The 21,667-nt window shown below is 57.8% G+C and overlaps 1 protein-coding gene across 2 annotated transcripts; it reads right to left on the reverse strand.

Moving 5' to 3' along the window:
• Positions 1 to 4,108: 4,108 nt before the first annotated feature.
• Positions 4,109 to 17,492, reverse strand: LOC142075086 (dnaJ homolog subfamily B member 5-like). 2 transcript variants are annotated; one of them, XM_075136090.1, is made up of 5 exons: positions 17,377 to 17,492; positions 16,119 to 16,625; positions 12,586 to 12,830; positions 8,756 to 9,354; positions 4,109 to 4,406 (listed from the first exon to the last, which is right to left on the reverse strand). In XM_075136090.1, exons 1-5 carry the CDS (start codon positions 17,412 to 17,414, stop codon positions 4,173 to 4,175), a joined length of 1,623 nt encoding a protein of 540 aa, XP_074992191.1. In that variant the 5' UTR covers positions 17,415 to 17,492; the 3' UTR covers positions 4,109 to 4,172. The 2 variants fall into 2 exon arrangements, with proteins under 2 accessions (XP_074992191.1, XP_074992192.1); XM_075136091.1 differs by lacking the exon at positions 16,119 to 16,625.
• Between the last annotated feature and the right edge of the window lie 4,175 nt (positions 17,493 to 21,667).

Consider the following 21,667-nt stretch of genomic DNA (forward strand, 5'->3'; position numbering starts at 1 on the left):
GCTCTGTGGAGAGATTTCCCCCTTCCCCTGCAATGTTTCATGCATCCCTTTGGGTTTCTAATGACAGGCTTGGCTCTCTGCTGCCATCCTGCCCCTTGTGCCTCATACTCAGTAGTTGGGTTCTGATCATGGTTCTTATCCTTCCTTTCCACTTACAGGTTGCTGCCTTGCTCCATGGTTCATTTTCCCTTCTCTGAACTGAAAAATGCGCTACTGCTGTACTTCAGTGTTTTATATGAGAGAAGCCCTGGGTCTCGTCCCATCATGCACACAGGAGTGGTGTGGCAGGCTGGATACAGCCCAGCCCTGAACCGAAGGGGAGAGCCTGTTTGAGGCAATGGCCATAGGACGCACAGAGTGGCTGCGTGCTGTTGGCTTTTGGGGTGGTGCAGGAACTGAAGATTTCTGCAAAGAGGCTTAAATGTAGATTGTGTAGCAGAAGGGTGCCCCAGGCCTTTGGGGCTGAGCCATGCTGGAGAGGGCAACCTCCCCTGCGGCAGGAGTTGTGTGGGGCCTGGGCCGTGGGAGTTTCGGCCTCAAAGCCTGGCAGATCTAGGAGGGCTCCATCAACCTGGCTAGATTTAAGGGGAGAGGGGAGACAGGTGCGGTGATTCTCATCTCAAAATGGCAGAAGGATGGGACTATCCATGAGAGGGGGGCTTGTGCATGGCAATGAGGAGAAAAACACTGAAATTGGGAACACTGTGTTTAAATAGCACAACCTCCTGCTGTGGTAGGAGGCCATGTAAGCCCCTGGGGAGGGTGGGTAGCCTCTGCTCAGGTGCTCTGTCCTACTTCAGAGCCGTCTGCCTGCCAGCACCACTCTTGCCCTGTCCTTATGCCACCTCTGTTCTGTGCTGCAGTGAAAATGCTGGCCATCGTCTCCTATGGCAGCGGGGTTGAGGATGGCCTGTCCCTCTCATAGGCAGACTCCTGGGGGCCAGGAGAGCCAAGCAGGGAGGGCCACCCCTGCAGCAGAGACCCCTGGTAGCTGCATGGGCAAGAGCCTTCCCGCAGCACACTCCTCCCCTGCCCAGCACCTTGCTGGGGGGACTGGGCAGCTCCAAAGGTACTGGTGGGAGGAAGGTGCTGTCAGCTGGGGCTTGCCCTGGATGGAGCAGGATTAGCGAGGTGGGCAGTTGAGGGGCAGCCCTTTCATCGCTGCCATGGTCGGGATCTCCTTGTGCCCCCCCGGGTTCCCCATGTGGCCCCAGAGCCATGTCCCCCCAGCCCTACAGCCAGGCCCCACAGAGGACCATGTGTAGCCCAGCTATGGTGCGTGCAGGATGCCCCCCCACCCCGGCCAAGGCATTGGTGTTAGAGGCTGGTCCCTGACCCAAGAGATTGGGGCCCTGCAGCACCCCAAAACTTTCCGGGCTCAGCAGGGCGCTCCTGCCAGCAGAGGGCAGGCAGTGGCCATGCTCAGCATGTCCCCTATCCTAGTCTAGGCCATCCTACAGGCCATCTCTATGGACATCCTTGCCCCATGGGTATCCCTGGCCCCAGGAGCATCCCCTCCCCTTGGGCATCCCTGTCCCATTCCCATGAGCATCCCCTCCCCATGGCTAACCCACACCACGGGCATCCCTCCACTACAGGTATCCCCTGCCCCATGAGCATCCCTTCCCCATGGGTGTTCCTGCTCCAAGGGCATCCCCTCCCCATGGCCATCCCCTGCCCTATGGGCATCCCTGGCAGCATTGTCAGACCCCATGGCTGGAGGGGGGCTGTGCTGGCTCTGCCCCCCAGTCTGCCCAGCCCATTAGCTGCTCCCAGCCCTGTCTGCTGTGTGGGCTTCAGGGTTAGCTTGTTGCGGGGTGATTTCATGGCCCCAAGCTCCTGCCTGGGAGGGGGGGCAGTGAGCCATGTCCCCCATTTGGGGTTTGGCAGCCTCTGCCCGGGCCCCTCCCAAGGCACAGTGCCCATGGGTTTTTGCTCACATCGCCTGCCCTTGTGGCTGCTCCTGCTTGGCGCCTTATGGGCAAACATTTTTCCTGGTATCAGTGGGAATGTCCCTGGGTGCAACGTGTGCCACTGCCTCTTGCCCAGCCCCAGGGCCCCTCTGAGAAGAGCTGGGCACCAGAGTCTTTCCAGCCCCCTTGGGCAGCCTCCACCAGCAAGGAGCCCCCCTTCACTGTCCCATCCCCGGCTGTACCACCCCACCACTCACAGACCCTCCTTGGCTGGCCCCCCACTCCTGCTGCCTGTGTCAGCCACGTCCCGGGAGCCCCAAGGGGATGCAGAGCCCTGACAGGGTTCCCCCAGTGCCGGTGGGGGCCGAGCCCCTTCCCTGGCCCTGCTGCCTGCACCCAGGCCAGGGCAAGCACAGCCCCAGCATCTCCCAGCACAACACACCCCAAGGAGGTATATTTTTTAAAAATATTTTTTCTCTCAATACTGACATTACAAAAAAAAAAATTACAAAAAAACACTATAAAACATTCAAGTCTCATTGAAACTGAGAAAAACAAAGCAGCTTGCATCTGCACGCTGACCTGTCTTCTTGCTCCAGCAGTGTCCACCAGGTTTGTCTATGTCAAACTCCACAGGGACCAGTGGAGGGAAACCAGCGGCATACCCTTGCTGGTCAAACCAGGCAATAAATTAAGCAGTGCCTAACAGGTGTCCTCGCCCCATGCCAGAGCCATGGCACCATCTGGCCTCCCTGCCGCGTATGATACAATGTACAGCTGTACACCTAGCCCCAATGGATGCCCCACGCTCATGCCCCTCCCCCCCACCCCAAAGGACCCCCTGTTTCAAGTCAGTGATTCCTCTTTAGAAAAAAGGATTCCTGGCAGGGGGGAATATTTTGGCAAAGGTTTTCTCAGTGGTGCTGTAGTGGAAGAGGAGCCATACAAAGCCAGGTCAAACATGCCTCCCACTCCATAGGAGCCCTTCCCGGGAAAAAAACTGGCACGAGGCAGAGTGGGCCAAGAAAGGTAAGGACTATAAAAATTCTCCTGATGGAAATCCAAAGGTTTTAAAAAATTACAGCATTTAAAAACAAAGCCAGATTGCCTTATGCGCCTCCCAGCTCCACCCTAATGCCCAGAAATACCTCCTGAATGAATTGTCCCTGTAGAAAAATATATACACATGCATTTCTCTTCCTAGTAAAATCCCGAAGGTTGAATGCAAACACTAGTGAAAACCATAGCTCTGCTCATGCTTGGCTCTGCTTTTGCACCCAGGCTTGTGGTATGTACGTACGCATGCGCGTGCACACACACCCACACACTGCGCCACTCCAGGAACCCCAAAACAGGCAGAGAAAAACCCTTATGGAGTTTATCTAACGAGCTCTCTATATATGTATATTAAAAAAAAGCAGCAATGCAAATCCAACACATTTGAACAAGAAAGCTCCACCCTGGGCTTTCCCCCGTCCTCCTGCTGGCTGGGGCTCTGCAGGAAGCGGGTGCAGGCAGGTGCTGCCCAGCTGCCCACGGGCACCAGGGACAGTCCCAGCCCTGGGCAGGGGCAGGAGGCTGGACAGGACCGTCCCCAAGTGCTCTGCACTCTGTCGTTTGGCACAGCTGAGGCTCAGTTGTAGGCTTGGCACAGGAGAGCAGACTGTGGTTGGACTTGGTACCATGGTCCCAGGTTAGAAACAGTCCAGCTCCGGGTGGGGGCCACCGGGGGCAGGAGCGATCCCTCTGCCCTACGTGCGTGGGACAGTTTCAGCTGGGACCCCGAAGAGCAGCAAGTATCAAAGAGGGGAAGAGAAAACTAACAGTGGGGATGTGAGATCCTGTGGAGTTCTATTTACACTGTGCCAAACCCTGACAAATCCAGCCTCTCATGGGAAAAGTGGCCTGAAAAGCAGGTGACATAAAAACCCAGAATGTGATGCACCTCCCCGGGCAAAGGGCCTATGCTGCTTGCTTGTGCAAGGCGGAAAAGCTGGACCTCTGGGGAAAAATAAAAAGTTTGACAGCCAGGAGAGCTGTGATGGGCAGGGCAGGAGCCTCCCTGCTGCCGGAGTAGAAAACGGGCCAAGAGGGATGGGGGGGGGGGGGTTGGATGGGAATTTTGGGAAAGGAAAGTGGTGTGTGTGTGTGGGGGGGTGGTTTGCATTTGAAAGTGCTCTAGCACCTCTGCTTCTTGCAGGCCAGATGCTGTGGCACATGTGTTTGGAGTATTGCTGCTTGGAGGAGAGTCCCCGGGCTCTAGGAGCATGGGAGGTGCTGCTTGAGGATCTGTCTCGTCTGGGGAGCTATTCTGTCCGGGAAGCGGATTTTGAACTCCACGATCAAGTCTCCTCGCTGGCTGGGGGCCTTGGGGAAGGGCAGCCCCTCCCCACGCAGTCTCTTCACTGTCCCCGGCTTGATGATGTCGTTGCAGGGCAGCGGGATCACCCGCCCGTCGATGGTGGGAACGTTCACGGTGCAGCCGCATAAGGCCTGTGGGAAGAAGAGGGGACACGCCGTCAGACGGGACTGCCACCCAAAAGCATCCCCGCCAGCTGCGCCGCCGCACCCCGTCCCCACCGGCTGCTCCCCGGGTTAAACCGCCCGGCTCCGTTTGGATGACGCCCATGAGCAGCGCGGTTGATGCTCACCAGTGCAAGCCCAGGTCTGTACTGGTGCCGGCCAAACTGGGCTGCAGGAGCCGTGCAGGAGAGGGGTGCCCCAGGAGACAGGTGTCCCAGCCTCACGGGGGGAAAAGATCCCCTTCCCCATCTCCTGGGCTCCCCGGGAGGCACCGCCAGCAAGCGCCCGGCCACTCGCAGCAACAGGACAGGCTAAATTTAGCCCCGCCTCTTCCCCTGCCTCGCTGCCCAACCTCGGGCAGCTGAGATCATCGGATGCCGCCGCGGTTCATCAGCTGTCGCCCTCCGGAGCTCGGCAGCACAGCCCGCGTCCCGTGTCCCCCCCCAACAGCCCCCAAAGGGTTATACCGGCGCGGGACAGCGGTGCAGCCGCGGCACAGCACCGAGCTTTCCTGGAAGCTGAGGTCCCGGAGGGGCTGGTCCCCGTCGCCGGTCCCCGTTGCAAAGCCAAGAGCCGGTTTCGTGGGTGCCACCCCGTTGTACCCCAGCCCCCGGCAGCAGCCGGGGCGGTGGGTGCCGCGGCAGCCGCAAGCCGGCCTGCAATAACGAGCCACGTGAATGCAGCAAGAAAATCCTTGTGTCCTTAAATAACTCAGACAGCTCTGGCGTACACGTGGGCAGGATCGTCTCCAGGCTTTCGGCAAGGGAGAAAGGCTGAGGGAGAGGATTGCGAAGAGATGCTTCGGGGGGGGGGGGGGGGCGGGGGGGGCTGGCACAGGCTCGTCCCTGCCCGGCCCTCCAAGCTGGGTCCTGGGGTCCCAGCCCTCCCGTTCTCCCCCCCACCAAACACCCCTCAAAGGAAGGGGAGGAGGATGTGATTTTCCCCCTCCCCAGGAAAAGCCTCTGGTGGCAGAGCAGCAACAGGCACCAGGAGAAACATCTCTTCTTCTCATGCTGGTCACTGGCTCAGGGCCGATGGTTGCAGCTTCTGCAGCTGAGCCAGGGCTTTGCACCAGAGCGATCGCAGTGGGACCCGTGCTGGAGCCAGGTCTTGGGCTCCAGTGAGTGGAGAACAGGAGAGCTGGGGCCATCTCCTTGCACAGCTCCTCTGTATGGGGTCTTCTCCCAGGAAGAGCTTTTCTGGCTGCAGGAGGATGCCCATTGCCAGCTCCATGCGAGCAGCAAGTGCTTGGCTGGATCTCCAGCAGGTTGGGGGGGAAGTGAAGGACGATCTCCCCATGTCAATGCATTTCTGCCCCACACTCACCCAAGGATGCTGGAGCCCTCCTGCTTGTTGGTGCCCACCATCATGCACCATGGAGGGCTGCACGGGTCCACGTGTGCCAGGGAAAGGACATCTCCAGCCATAAAATGGGAAGGAGAGCGGGAACTCCCTATGGGAGCATGTGGACAGGGCAAGCAGAGGGATGCAAGCAGGAGCAGGTGGTAACAGTGAAGGCAGATGGGATCTTAATGTTTCCTTCCTAAAGCCAAGACGCAAGAACCAGAGGTGATCGCTCCTCTGCCGTATGTTCCTGTTTTTCATTCTTCTTGCCCAACTTCATTGGCATTTGGGAAACTGGTTGCTGAAGTAACACCAGTAACTGCGGGAGCTGCCCTGCATCCTAGAAAGAGGCTTGGTTTATCCCTAGGTATTAAATCACCATGGGTTTGATAGCTGAGCTCTGCACTGTGCTGTGAGAGCTGAGCTTTGTTTAGGTCAGCGACGGGTCCTCCTCCGCTTGCAGCAAAGCTGGGGGAGGGGGAAATGTCACCACCAGTCGCATCTCAGCCAGGCACTGACGCGTGGATGCTTTGAGGAAGGTGATGCCAGGTAAAGGATGCAAAGCGGGCAGCTGCCGAGGGCAGGCATTAGGCAGGCAGCCGGGCAGGCACAAGCCCCTGCTGGAAGTACTGCCTGAAGATCTGCCTCCCAGGAGAGGCAGCTGCTGGCAGAGCGGTGTCACTCCTCCCTCTCTCAACCTCCCACTGTGACGCACACCTGTAATTTTAGGAAGAGACACTTCCCTGCAGCCCACGAGTCTCTGGGGGAGCCCTCTTACACCTCTGGCTTCTGCAGCAGCTGGGCAGTGAAGCCCACTGGGCAGCAACCACCCCATGCCACCCTGGCTGGGGGGACGTGGCACCCAGCAGGGCCAGGATGCAAGCGCTGGGAGGGCATTGCCTCCCCGGGTTGCTCTGCGGAGGGGTCTGTGGGATGGAGGAGGAGGATGCTCTCCTGACTGCCCCCAGCCTGAGCACTGGGCATGTTGCTCCCCGTGGCAGCAGGGTGCTGGCAAGGGGTCTCCAGCATGGCCACGAGTCAGGTCACAGCACCCACCGCCTGCCAGCTCTGCCTGCCAGTACCGTGCTGTGCTGCTCTTGCGGCAGCAGAAAAGACTAAAGCTCAGGCTAAAAAAGGCAGACTCGCAAGGAGGAAGGGTGCAAGGAGAGCACCCAAGGCTACAGCTGTAGGCTCAGGTGATGAAGAGGCTGTACTGCAAGGCGCTCCGTCACGTACCGAGATGGTGGCATATGGAGTTGGGAAGCTCCCGGCATCTGCTCATGCTCCAGAGCACTTAGGCAGCTGCTTCTCATGGAAGATAAAAGCAGCAAAGTATCACCCTGCTCTGGCAAGCAGCAGGCTGGCAATGGCAGCCAGGCCAGCAGCTCCCTGAGGACGCCCAGCACGTTGGATTTGTGGTGGGGGAGGACAGAGACCAGACAGTTCAGCTCAGAGACGAGGAATTTGCCCAGACCAGAAATTTCCACCAGTCTCTCTTTGTGACTGCATTGTGCAAACCAAATGCCAGCACGCACGCCTTGCTCACGGGCAGCTGGATGGAGATCACAGGCGCCCTGTGGGTGTGAGGCGGCTGGGGAACCGCTCAGCACGGCAGAGCCAGTGCTTCCCTGGGCCCAGCACCAGCACTTCTGGTGCAATAGCGCGCAGGGCCGGAGCAGGTTTCTCTGCTTGCTGCTCAAAGGGCAACTCCGGGCGAGAGTCCCTCCAGCCTGAGCAGTGCGTGAACCTGGGCTAACATGGTCTGGACATCAGGACAGCCAGCTTGGGGTTAATTTTACAGACGGGGGAATGCACAGAAGGAAATATCTGAGATATGGCATGCATGACTCCATAAATAAGGCAGCCTCTCCTGAGTATTTCTGGAGTGGCCAGGGGATCCAGCCACCACAGGAATAAACCTCTGCACTTTGCACCATGAAGGAAGTTCAACTCCTGAGTCTGCAGGTTAACTTGAGATGTGTTTGCTCCAGGAGCACCCAGATCTGTCTGACCCATGTGGCTGCCCCTTGCCTCCAGTACACCCAGTCACAGCCCCAGCTGGGACGCAGAGCCATCACAAAGCTCTCCTGACTCGCTGGCACACTAACAAGCTCATGTTTCCCTACCCCAGGTCTGGCCCATTGAGCTTATTTCTATTAAATGCATTTGAGAACATAAATCTGTCTTCAGAAAAAAAAATCAGCTCATTAAGAAGACAGACAGCGTCTACAGTCTGAAAGGAACAGCAAATGGCAGCTGCCAAAAACGTCAATGTTAAATGCAGCTGCCAGCTGGGATTTATTAAAAGGTAGTTATACAGCAGCAGCGGTGAACGGCACATGCCATTCACAACCAGCGGTGGTTGGGTTTTGCTCACTTCCTGAATATTTCGTTTATTTGGTTCTTTATCTAGGAAAGCCAGAACCAAAGAAAACAGCTGGTTTTGGCTAAAGCATTGCTCAGCGAAGGCGAGGTACCACCTTTCTCCACGTGACCCTGCTCTCTGTCCGTGGGGAGAGGTACCTGGCACTATCCCAGACAGTACCTAAGCCACAACAGGCTCGTCTACGAGAACAAGCAGGGACCAGACTCATGCCAGCAAACTTGGGGTTTCCCTTGTTCCTACAGAGGATCTGGGCTCTCTTCCACATGTGAATACACTAAAATAGAAGAACAAGACATATGGGGAAGGGAGAAAATGGGTAAATACCACCTGTATTGGCTCAAGAAGCAAGGTGTGTTCAGCAGGGACTGCAGCACCCATGTCCTACACCCGGCACAGAGGTTGAGCATCTCCAAAACCAAGCACGAATTGGTCTCTGCAGCTCCTTTCTGCAGAGGTCTTTGCTCGTGTCTCTCACGACCTACCTGGTCCTTCCTCATCAGCGCAGGACAAGGACTGACTCCCTTCTTGGCTCCACGTGCCACGACCCAGTGCCACCTCCCACCCCATGGGATTTCCCACCGATACCCACCTCTTTAAGACTGATGTTTGCGGTGTAGACCATGTTTGTCCCATCCCTCTTGAAGTGCGAGTGAGGCTTGTCCTTGAGGATGAAGATGATGTCAGCAGGGATGTTGTCTGGGGTGGCATCCCCTTCTTTGGGGAATGTGATTTTGGTTCCCTCCTTCCAACCCCGTTTGATGACAATGTTTAGGATCTTGTCCTCAGTCCGCATGGTCCGGCCATCAGCGTTGAGCCTTCTGCGGGTGATCTTCATCCTCTTGGTGGAGCCGTGGTAGATCTCTTCCAGGGACACCTTGAGCTCATGGATGACGGGTGGGTCTTGGACCTTTCTCCGCATGTGCAGGGACTCCTGGTGCCGCCGGTGAACCCCGTTAATGCCGTTGAAGCCAAACCGGCTGAAGGCACTGAAAGGGTCGTCATCGTCATCGATATCCATATCTTCCTGGTCAAAGCCATTGAATACCCGGGAGCGGCTGCTAGCGAAGAAGATATCAAAAGGGTTGGAGCCTCCAAAGAAGGATGCGAAGGTGGCATGGGGGTCTCCGTGGAAGGTGTAGTGGAAAGTGTTCCCTGAGCCACCTGAAGAGCCACTTCCAGTTTTGAGACCTGGAAGAGAAGGGGGAAGACGAGACATTAATGCTCCCTGCGGGCAGATGCCGTGCTGGGACCATACTTTCCACACGGGAGCATGGTCTCTGCTGGCTCCAGGCAGCCCTTCCAGCAGCTCCTGGGGGTGCAGGTCACCCCCTCCAGCCCAGCCACCTGTGGAGACCGTGGGCCAGGAAGGCACCACCCCAACCCACGACACACAGTCCTGCCCCTACACCCAGCAAGCTCAAAAGCCATTCAGGATTTGTCCCCGCTACCCCAACTGAGCACTTGCTTGGTTCTCTCCACCCAATTCATGGCCTTTTCATTTAAAACATTTCCTGACCAGCCCATCTCCATTTTTCCCCATGGGCAGGCTCCCTTCTGCCCAAATAGCTCTGTCTTTTGGGCTGCACCGATGGCCGTGGTCCAGGAGCATCACGTCCAGCATGTGAGAAAAGGCTTTGAGCTCAGCGAGCGACCATGACTCTTGGTGGTAGAGCAGGTGGAGGTCAGCAGACCTCCAGGTCAGCACACAGCGGGAGGGATACAGCGCTCTCTTTACAGACTGTATAAAATGTCAGGTAAGTTCAAGGTTTGGATCTTTTGGCAACCATTCCCATGGGAAACTCATAGAATCATAGAATAGTTTGGGTTGGAAGGGACCTTTAAAGGTCATCTAGTCCAACCCCCCTGCCATGGGCAGGGACATCTTCAACTAGATCAGGTTGCTCAGAGCCCCGTCCAACCTGACCTTGAATGTTTCCAGGGATGGGGCATCTACCACCTCTCTGGGCAACCTGTTCCAGTGTTTCACCACACTCATTGTAAAAAAATTCTTCCTTATATCTAGTCTGAATCTACCCTCTTTTAGTTTAAAACCATTCCCCCTTGTCCTGTCACAACAGACCCTGCTAAAAAGTTTGCCGCCATCTTTCTTAGAAGCCCCCTTTAAGTACTGAAAGGTTGCAATAAGGTCTCCCCGAAGCCTTCTCTTCTCCAGGCTGAATAACCCCAACTCTCTCAGCCTTTCTTCATAGGAGAGGCGTTCCATCCCCCTGATCATTTTTGTGGCCCTCCTCTGGACCCGCTCCAACAGGTCCATATCTGTCTTGTGCTGAGGGCTCCAGAGCTGGACGCAGTACTCCAGGTGGGGTCTCACCAGAGCAGAGTAGAGGGGCAGAATCACCTCCCTCGATCTGCTGGCCACGCTTCTTTTGATGCAGCCCAGGATACGGTTGGCCTTCTGGGCTGCGAGCGCACATTGCTGGCTCATGTCCAGCTTTTCATCCACCAGTACCCCCAAGTCCTTCTCAGCAGGGCTGCTCTCAATCCCTTCATCCCCCAGCCTGTATTGATACCAGGGGTTGCCCTGACCCAGGTGCAGGACCCTGCACTTGGCCTTGTTGAACCTCATGAGGTTCACACGGGCCCACTTCTCGAGCTTGTCCAGGTCCCTCTGGATGGCATCCTGTCCCTCAGGCGATGACTGAGATCTGACTCCCCTGTCAGACCTCGGGCAGGGCCTTACATCACTGCAATCACCCCCCCCCAAAGTCCCAAGCAGCCAAGGCACATGACAAGTGGCCTCCAAAGAGGTCACACATGCTCTGCAAGGCTATTTTTGACCAGGAGGGCCTGGGAAGGGTTAAGCCAAGCCTAGCTCAAGGACTATTTTCAGGGCACACCAGTGACAGTGAAGGGCTATTTCTGACGGGCTGTCCCTCAAGCCAGCCCCCCGCAGCAGGAGATAGGAGGGGGACAAGCACAGAGCGGGCAAGTTTGGGGATCTTTTCTGATCAATGAAGTTTCTATCCTGGAGTGGGGGACCTTTCACTTCACCTCACCCACCCCAGCATGTGGGACCCAGAAGCCCCTTGAAATGCCAATCCACAGGCCATATTGCTCCAAAAAAAGGCATCTGATGGGAAATGAAAGGTGTGTGGGGCCATAGACCATGACTGGTCTGGAAGTCACCACCTGGGAGGTGGACGGCAGTCCCTGTCCCATGATGGGTCTGGCCAGCTCAGCGGCATCTCCATCCCCCGCTCTCCAGCCACAAAACCTTTTCACGTCTTTCGTCTCATTTCTGCCCTGGCTTTCTGCGTGTGACCAGCGCTGGTTCCCCAAAATGCCGATGGGGTTTGTTTTTGCCGGTACTCCCCATCCCGCTGTGAGGAGGGGGCTGCTCTTCCCTCCCTCCTTAACTTGCTCTTATTTTAGCTGCCTTTGGCAATGGGGATTTCGCCAAATCCCCGGCGAGCCCCCATCCCTAACAGACTGTACAGCCAGGAGGTTTCACCTTTAATCCCATGATGCCAGCCCAAGCAGGGTCCAATTTTGGCGGCACCTCCAGGGAAAGGCTGGTTTCCCACTTGAGACAACCTCTTCTCATTTTACACTGCAGCAAATAACGTGGCTCGGGTGCATCCATCATAGCCCTGACATAACTAATGGGTCGAGAATTAACCCACTGCTAGTTAATTCTGCTGGTGGCTCGTTAGGGGATACACCTGCCTGCTGGCCCCACAAGAAGAGCTGTGTCTTCCACCCAGCAGCCTGTTCCCACCAGACCTCCTGCTCTTTTAAGCACCCAAGTCCTGGGCTGATTAATGCAGATGCTATTCGGCGCTCTCCTCGAATGGGGTTGCGCTCTTCCATCTTCGACTAATAAGGCCGCCTGCGGTGGAGTGGCTCTCCTCCTCTGTGCCAACTCCCAGAGAACAGCAGCCACTTGGTTTCAAAACAAGGACCTATTACTTAAATTGGGAAAAGCTTTGAATCCTGTAGGTCAGCCTGTACCAGGGAGGACAGCGGGACCAGCGCCCAAATGCGGGGGGAAATGCAGGCAAAAGCAATACTTCTCCACTGGGAAATTTAGGTTAATTAAAAGGTTGCTAACGAATTACCCCAGGTATGACCCAGGAGGTGAGCTCCTTCCGCTTCCACCGTTTCAGCCAGCTGCCGGGCTTTGGGGCAGAGGGCAGGGAGAGCCCAGCCATCCTGGGAAGCAGGGTGGCAGGTTGGAAAAATGGAGCAGCCCGGGGAGGAGTGGGTTGAGAGGCGATTTCTGGCATCGGCAGAGCCTTTGCTCTCCCTGATTCTGCAGCTATCAGCCCCATTTCGGAGGAAGGCATGAATCACGAGGACAACTCGGCCACGCTGAGGGTGTGAAAACACTCCCTCACCTATAAAAGCCTATTTGGACCCAGCACCCCTGCCTTCGAGTGGCAGCGCTCGTCCCCTTACCTTCCTCCCCATACTGGTCATAAATGGCTCGTTTCTTGGGGTCACTCAGGACGTCGTAAGCCTCCGCGACCTCCTTGAACTTTTCCTCGGCGTTGGGGTCTTTATTCTTATCGGGGTGATACTTCAGGGCCATTTTCCGGTAGGCTTTCTTGATTTCATCCTCATTGGCACCAGACTGGATGCCCAAAATCTTGTAATAGTCCTTCCCCATGACGGTGACGCTGCTGGGAGCTGAATACTTATTCCTGAAAGCAGAAAGACAGCTCTTTGTAAAGCGAATATCGCACTCGGGCAGCCGGGGATCGGACTGGCGCGTACTTATCGCAGAGCCGCCACTCCCTGCATCCCACCAGCCAACAGCACCAGAGCCGGCTCAAGTCCACGCTTTCCGCCAGAGGTCAGTGCCCCAGTGCCAGGACGTGCCCAGGCTCTGGTTTTACCTCCCTGAGCCCCACAGCGGGGATGGGGAGACTCATCTCAGGCTGACAGGGAGAGGGAGAGCCCGAGCCGGGGCACAGCATTATTATATGGACCACGCCACCGCTAACGTCAGGCGAGGATCGTGTCCCGGACCCGTCCCCCCCCCGCCGAGCCAGGAGGGCTGAGCCGTGTCTAAATATAGCTGCCAGCCTGTCCCCCCTAGCTCTCTCCCAGCCTGGGACCTGGGACTCGAGGCGGGGTGATGACAGCAGGCTTTTGGAGGCTGAAAGCGGTGGCAGGGACCATGCTGCCGCCTTCACCTTAAAGGTACTTCAAATATTTTGTTCCTGAAAGCAATTGGCATTCAGCTGGAGATAAGCACCTCTGGGCATGTCAGAGCCGTAATTTGTATTTAGTGAAGAGAGAACGAAGCCGTTAGACAGAAACATCTTGTGATGGTGGGAGGCATTTTTGTTTGTTTGTTTGTTTTTTAAAAAAAAGCACTTTCTAGCCTGACTTGCACTCCCTGAGAGCCTTCAACTACATCTTGCAGTAAGCCAGAAATATGAAGCAGGAGAAGAGGCGGTGAAGTGCCGTAGCCTGGCACGAGGCTCGGAGGTTGGCACAGGCGACTGGCTCCCGGGGCTCGCTCTGTCCATCACACAGGGGCTGAGGCCAGGGCCATGCCTATACTAAGGCATGGAAAACCTGGTGGCTGTAACCCAAGGAAGGAAAAGGACAGGCGATTAATTCATCCCCCAGGCACGCTGCTGGAGCAGCAAACACCAGCGGGGTCACGGAAACCCAGAGAGCAGCTGGAGGAGACAGGAGAGCAGCTCCTCCGAGCAGAGACTGAGCAAGCCCCACACTCCTCCAACAACGCTTCCTGCTGCTTCTTGCCCTTTGGTTTTCTGATGGTGAACTCCTGTCCCTCCCAAACCTGGCCTGCCGTGCCCTGCCTCACGCAGCATGGCTTGGTGCTTGCTCCTGGCCCTGCTCTTCTCCAGGTGTCGTCCCCAGCAGACTCACTGCTCTCTGCTAAGTCCTCGTGCTCACGTCCTGCTCCCCACTATGGTCCAGGTTTCATCCTCTCACCCCATCCTTGCTCCAAACACCCCTGGGCAGCCCCAGCTGGTCGAGCCCCTCCAGCAGACAGATTTCTGCATCAGGTGTGAGCCTTGGCTCTTTCCTTCACCATCATACAAGTTACCAGATGTTCCCCCCCCCATCCTTACTCTATCCATAAGCTCCCAGTGGAGGTCACGGAGGGACCCCCCCAACTACAGCGGCTCAGATGAGGGTGGCTGGGCACCCCCGGAGGTGCACATCCACAGTGCTGCACTGAGCCCCTAGCATCCATCCCAAGCATCCAAGGCTTGCCTTGGGTCATGCCTTCAGCAATAACCCCTCTACAGCTGGGTAGCTGCTACAGGGGCTTGGAAATTGGCCCCCTCGATCCAAACCACCAACTTCTGCTCTTTTTTGCCCCAGCTGCAGAGCAGGTACTTTGCTGTAGGTGGGGAGGAGGGCTAAGGCACCCAATGCAGAAGGGCTGACGGGCACAGGGACCTCTGAAGGACACAGCAAGGGGAGATGGGAGCATCCGCAGACATGCGAGGCAGCCCGGGGGGGCACATAAGAGACAGGAGAAGGTCCCTGGGGGCATAAAGAGCATCTGACAGCATCTCCCATGCCAGCACGTTTCCGTACCAGCTTCCCGGCAGGAGCCCGCCAGCTCCTGTGCACAGAGCTGCCATCACCACCCAGCCCACACAGGCGCTAGGGGATGCTCTACCCCCTGCCCGCCTCCGCCTCCCCATCTGCCCTCCCCATGGGGCTGGGGGGCTGCAGGAGACCCCGGGGCGAGTGACCGGGGGGGGTCTGAGAGGTAACCTGCCGATCCTCCCGCCAAAGGTCACCCCAGCGCCTCCCTACCCCGCAGCAGCCTCCGGTGTGGGGCAGGGGCTCCCCGCGACCAGGACCAGGACCTGGACCAGGATTTGGCCCCTGTCTGGATGATGCCAACCCTCCTGCAGCAAGGACAAGCAAGGCAGTGCTGAAGACAACCCCGTTGCACCCCTGCTCAAGAGACGCAGAGGTCGCACATCTTCAATTTTTCCCCTCGGGGATTGCAGCGCCCGGCTCCAACCCCGTGCAGCCCAATCTGATGGCACCACCAGGACCACACTGCCCATCCGAAACGCCACGGCGCTTCCCACAAAAGTATGTCTTGCCCCAGCAAAACGCTGTCGCCCCCCTCAAGATCTCCGGTCTTGACCATCAAGGGGTCTTTGGCTGGGGTGGGGATGCCCGCTGGAGGATGCTCTTCTGGCCAGGGAGCCCTTTGTCTGGCTGGGCTCAGGGAAGGGGGAATTTCTCTGCCGAAACGCAGCCCCGTGCCGCAGTTTACTGTGCTGGTGAGGACCAGACGCCGGCAGGTGACCTGGTGGGTTAAGGCACACTCCAGAGGTGACGCTCACATGTGCGGTGGTAAAACACAACTCTTTCTCAGAAGAGCCTCCTTCCATCCCTCCTACCTCCTGGGGATCAGCTGCGCCTTGCTACCACTATGCTCCTCTCCCCCTTCTGCTCAGTCATCCTCTCCTGCCTTCCCATTTAACCCCCTCGGGAGCGGCGGGGAAGGTGCTGCAGGGCGGGTTTCAGGTGGGCAAGCGATTTCTGCATTCACCCTCCTAACTGGGACACCTTAGGACAAGCTGCAGCCGCCCAGCTGTGGAGAAAACCACAAGCATCCCCCAGCCGGGGCTGGCCCTGCCGAGACAGCCCAGCCTCTATCCTCCTCTTGCAACCACAAGAATTAAATAAAAAATTAAATCTTTGTTCCAACCCCGCACATGACATCAGCCCGTGCAACCTCTGGATGAGCGTGCCAGCTGAATAGCGATCATTTGACATAATCCCTCTGCTCGGCAGTCACATAAGGGAACAAACCCACGCAGACAGTGGCACTGGGGAGATTTTTTTCCATCTTGGAGTGCAAGATCACCGCGGGACACCACACACTGGAGATGGGCACCGATCAGCACCTCGGGCCATTGCGCATTGCTCCTCGGTAACGAGGGCACAAGGGCAAGAAGCGGAAACCCACTTACTGAAACTTTACGAACGCATTTAGAGTCCAAGCCGTCATTTTTAAAGGCTCTAGTTTTATTTTAAACATTACGGTTGTCCAGAGGCACCGGCAGGTGCTGTGTGCCTGGACGGGAGGCACCGGAGGGTAGCAGGGGGACGGAGGAGAGGAAGGTGCCGGCTCGTGCCGAGGATGTTGCCGCCACCAAGCAATGCTCTCGTGGCAAGCCTCCCCCTCTGGCTCCTCCAGCACACCGAAAAGGCAACTCCTCGCCAGTCCAGTGGCTGCAGCTGGCTCCAACCTCCACTCCCAGGACAGCTCCGAAACGGCTTCGGCTGCGGGCGAGCAGGCATCAATGCGGTGTGGGGAGCTGCCATCCTTTGTGCGCTTCCCAGCGGCGCCTGGTCCTCCTCTCTCGCTACGCGCGGGGGGACCCTTCAATGGAATCACTCGCTGAGCTGTAATTTTCCTTCTAATTGGTTTCTCGTTGCTTTCTGGGGTGGCGAGGCGCGGTGGGCTCGCTAAGCCGCTGGATTAAGACATTTCTGCCGTCAGCTCCCGCATCCTCCCCGCTGCAGCAAGGTGCCTGGCCCCTGGCTGCCCCGTTACCATCACATCCCCCACGCAGCCCCCACTGCTGCCAAGTAGCAAGAGTGAGGAGCCCCTGGGGTCCCCAGAAATTACTTGTCACGCCCAGGGTTGTGCACCCGCAAGGCGAATTGGGGAGGAAGAAAAGTAGGGTGGCAGTGATGCGCCAGGCAGAAAAACTTGTGTTAACCAATTTGCACCTCCCCGGCTTTCCTCTTCGGATGTGCGGGGGTCCCTGTGTCCCCCTCCCCGGGTGCCAGCACCAATCCCCCAGAAGAAGGGGTCTGACTGCCGCACTCCCACCCAGCGACTGGAGCTGCCCGCTGGCTGCGGGCTCCTAGCTCTCCCACCGGCACAGCGGGGCACCGGGATGGTGCCTCCTCCCTGCTCGGCAGTGCAAAACCTACTTCTGAGAAGTCACCTTCAGGCATGCCAAGGAAATCCAATGCCACTGCGTCCCCCCCGTCCGTCACTGTAACTTGAGGGCCGCAGAGAACATCCTCTCTGGATGCCCACTGCTGAAACAGGGCAGCCGTGGCCAGGACATCACTGGGCGGCTCCTGCATCCCACCCTCGGCAAGCAAAACACCAGGCAGGTGACAGCCCCCAACCCACTATGTCCCCAGGGGTTGGGGTCCAGTGGCTTGCCGAGTGTCGAGCATTGGGGTCAGCAAGCTGGGGTGGGTGCATACCTCTCGGCGCGGCTCCAGAAGAGCAGGATGGCCGGCATGGCAGCGTATCCCGGGTTTGGTCAGGGAGCTGGAGGGGATCTCTGCACGCCGGGGCAGGCAGAGCCACCCGTGCCCGTGCTGGCTGGCAGCCGCAGGAAACCAGGCAGCAATGTCATGACTACCCACAATGAATCATCCCCTCCCCAGGCCCCCACACGCACCGCCCGCCTCCCCCTCCCCACCAACAGCCCCACTGGGGCGCTGGCCCCTGCCTGGGGCCACCCCTCCAGCCCCACTGGGACAGCACTGTCGGCCCCAAGGGGAAACCGGGTTAACCCTTTCCTCCCCACCGCCAGCCCTCCTGGGGAACACTGGCACCTCGATTGGGGACAGGGGTTAACCCCCTCCTTGCTGGCCCCTCTGACCCCATTACTGTTACCTGGGGGGGTGGTGTTACCTATTTCCTCACCATCCGGTTCAGCCCCACTGGGATACACTGGTACCTCCAACGGGGGGAGGGGGGTGTTCAACCCCTTCCTGGCCACACCACACAGCTCTAACAGGGCACATTACTCCCTCCAAAGCGGGAGGGGAGAGAGGGGTTAACTCTCACCTCACCACCCTCTCCAGCCCCATAGGGATGTACTACAGCCCCATGGAGGGGGAGGTTTAACCCCTTTCTCCCAGCCCCACTTGGATGCACTGTTACTGTTATGGGGCAGGGGGATTAACCCCTTCCTCCCACCCCCTTCAGACCCATGGGGACACCCTGTCACTAGGTAGGGCAGAGCAGTTAACCCTGCCCCCCAGCCCCACCAGGAAACCCTGTCACCCCACGGGGGCAGAGGCGCCAACCCCTTCCTCCCCTGCCTTCAGCCCCATAGGGACGCCCTGTCACTCCATGGGGTCAACGGGGCTAGTCTCCGTTCCTCACCTACAAAGGGGCAGAGGGGCTAACCTCCCCTTCCCAGCCCCACAGCGAAACCCTGTCACCCCATGGGCAGACCCCTCACTAGCCCCATAGGGACACCCCGTCACTCCATAAGGCAGAGGTTTAACCTCCCCCATCGGGACACCCTGTCACCCCATGGGTGCAGAGGGGCTAACCTCCCTTCTCAGCCCCATAGGGACACCCTGTCACCCCGTAGGGCAGAGAGATTAATCCCCCCAGCCCCATAGCGACACCCCGCCACCCTATAGGGCAGAGGGACTGTCCCCCCCCGCCTCATAGCGACACCCTGTCACCCTATAGGGCAGAGGGACTGTCCCCCCCCGCCTCATAGCGACACCCTGTCATCCCATAGGGCAGAGGGACTGACCCCCCCCCAGCCCCACGCTGTCACCGCAGGGGGCGGAGGGGCCGAACCCCCGTCCCCACCGGGACGCCAGTGCCGGCGACAGACTGTGTGGCAGTGGTGTGGGGCAGCGCAGTGGGGCAGAGCCACCGCCCCCGGCACTCACCGCTCGCGCTGTCCCAGGGCGCCGCGCGCTCGCTGAGCCGAGCCGAGCCGAGCCGAGCCAACCCCGCTCCCGCTCCCGCTCCCGCTCCCGCTCCCGCTCCCGCCCCCCGGCCGCTACGTCAGGGGAGTCCCGCCCCGTTGGGCCGGGAGGGTGCCTATCGCCGCGCCGCGCCGCGCTCATTGGCCCGCCCCACCTTCCTACCGCCACCGCCCATTGGAAAGTTCAAGCCGGTACCGCCCCCTCAGGGCGCTCTCATTGGTCGGGCGCCCGCCCCGCCGCTCCGAGCTGGCTGTTTATAGCGGCGGGATCGCCCAGGGAATTGTCTGGAAGGCTGTGATGTTATCGGGGTGTCGCGCGGCCTGTCCCGGAGACCAAGGGGGAAGCAGCTGGTCTTGCGGGTGCTACAGCTCATGGGTGAAGCTGAGAGGTGATGTGAACGGTTGAGGCTGTTAATATCACGTTTGTCATGATTAGAGGGTGCTTTTGTAACCTCTGTATGCTTCCTCTTATGGAGGAGGTGTTTGAATGGGGCACTTTAAGGTAACTTCTAGGTTCATGGCTTGTCTTTCCCCTGTAGTTTGGTCACAGCATCAGTTTCCTCATCCTTTCATAGGCTGAGGTCTTAACCAAAACTGCTCCTCCTTCACAGCCTGTCTGCCAGCACAATCTGACACCCTTTTAAAGACATGCTGGGAAAGTGCAGAGAGGGGTGGCAGGAATAATTAAAGGTATGAAGCAGTTTCCATACAAAGAACAATTACATAAACTGGCTCTCTTCTGTCTGGGGGAAGAGATGACTGAGGGAGGCATGATAGGGAATAATAAAATCATGTGTGGCTGGGGGAATGCAAGCAGGGAATGATTGCTTGAGCTCCCTTACTGTAAAGGGCATGTGGGGCATCACATGTGGGAAGAGGCAGTGGTGCCTCAGAGTGTGAGCACATTTTTTGAAGCGGTTTGGGATTAACCTGTGGAAATGGTGGCCTTGGGTGGGGATATGGTGGGAAGATGTGAAAAACTTGTCTGGGATCAAAAGGCAATTAAGCAAATTCCTGAAAAGAAAAATCCACTGAGGGTTGGTGAGCCCAGTGATGGTGCTCCTGGTGTGGGAAATCCCCAGGCTACAGGAGTGAGGAGCATGTTGTGGGTATGGTGTGCTCCCCTGGAGCTTCAACTCTTCCTGAGGCCTCAGCTGTGGGTCTCTGTCCCAGAGAGGATGGGGAGGTTAGGGACTGCAGCCTGGAGTGGTGGGGCTGCTTTTCTGTTAAAGCATCATTACTTGGTGTTTGAAGGTTGGAGCAGTAGACAAGGCCACCAAGCTCTGCAACTTCCTACCCAAGTGCCATCTGTGAAGCACATTCCTGGTGGGTGCCATACTGCTGCAAAGGAGACCTTTCCCCAGTTGCTGCAGCCACCACCTCCAAGCTGGATCTCCCCGTGGCTGAGCAGATGGGGCAGGAGTGAGGGTGTGATCCTGTGTGCAGGAGAGTGCTGGCTCCTTGCTGCGGTGCTCCCCCCATCCTGCTCAGACTCTTCCACTCAATGTGGCATGGGGAAGTCTCTGGCAACTGTGGCTGGGTGAGCTCAGGAGATGCATCTGAGGACGCTGGACTTGGCAGCAGCAGGGTTTGTACTGTTCTCCATGACGAGAGCAGTGCCCACGCATTTGGTGCTGTCTCTCTCATCCTTGGAGATGCTGCCTGCCTTTTCCAGCACTCTGAGCTGCAGGATGAGGAAAGGGCTGCAAGAAAAAAAAAATCCATGTCCAGGGTTTTCTGTTGGATTAATGCCCTGTTCCCTGCCTGCTGTTGTCCTGGCTGTGGTCTGAGTTGATGCATCTCTGAGGAGATACTGATAGGGGTTGCCTTCCAGGTCAGGTCTGGGTTTTAGTTCCTGCTGTCTGTGCAGGCAAGCCCTGTCCTGAGGGCATGGGGACCTTGTTCCTCAGGGCTCATCCAGCCCCTGGTGTGTCCCCTGAGGAAACCACTGAACCAGAGTGGCTCTCACCAGCTCCCAGTTATCCCGACTTTGTTGGTAGCCCCAGCATGTGGTGGGCTTAGGCCTGCCCAGCTCTGAGCATGGGATAATCCAGATGGGAAGGGTCTCTAGGAGGTCTCTAGTCCTCATGCTCAAAGCAGGGTCAGCCATGAGGTCAGAGCAGGCTGCTCGGGGCTCTATCCAGGCTGGCCTTGAAAACCTCCAAGGACAGTGACAATGCTGGAAGAGCTTGTTCCAGCAGCATTTCCCATGTCCTCATGGCACTGTGTCTCACCAGAGCCTGCCTGGCCTGAGGGCATGTGGAAGGAAGGGGATGGAAGCTGCTATTAGCACTAATGATGGTGGTTGATTTTTTTCCCTCCCCTGTCAGGGCTGAGGATGCTGGCTGCTGCCTCCCCCTGCTAGTATGCTTTCGGCAGTAGCTGAGCTGGCTGCTCTGCTTGGTGCTCTGCACCTGTGGGGGTGGCATAATGAGCTGTGTCCTTGTCTCAACCTGCTGCTTCCTCTCCTGGCAGTGTCTGTGCTGCCAGCTGGGTTATATTTTTTTTTCTTTCCTTCCTGTGTCTATTCTCAAGTGGTTCCCAGCTGGTGCTGGTATGTAGCCCTTGCTGGAGACCTCCTCCTGGGCTGACCTTTGCAAACCTCCTTGGATGAGCATGCCGGGGCTCTCCTGCTGCCCACATCAGGTGTGTGGGGGAGATGCAAGCAGCTCTGCATGGCAGTGGTGTGTGGGAGGACTTGGGCCTCCAGTCCCCTCCTGCCCCCACCTGTGTTCAGACTCTGCTGGAGTAGCCAAAACCTGAGGGCAAGAATGAGTGGGAAGGAATGGGCAGTGTGGGGGATGCGGCAGCGC

The sequence above is a fragment of the Calonectris borealis genome, chromosome W (genome assembly GCF_964195595.1).
Source record: "Calonectris borealis chromosome W, bCalBor7.hap1.2, whole genome shotgun sequence".
In the NCBI taxonomy this organism is placed as follows: Eukaryota; Metazoa; Chordata; class Aves; order Procellariiformes; family Procellariidae; genus Calonectris; species Calonectris borealis.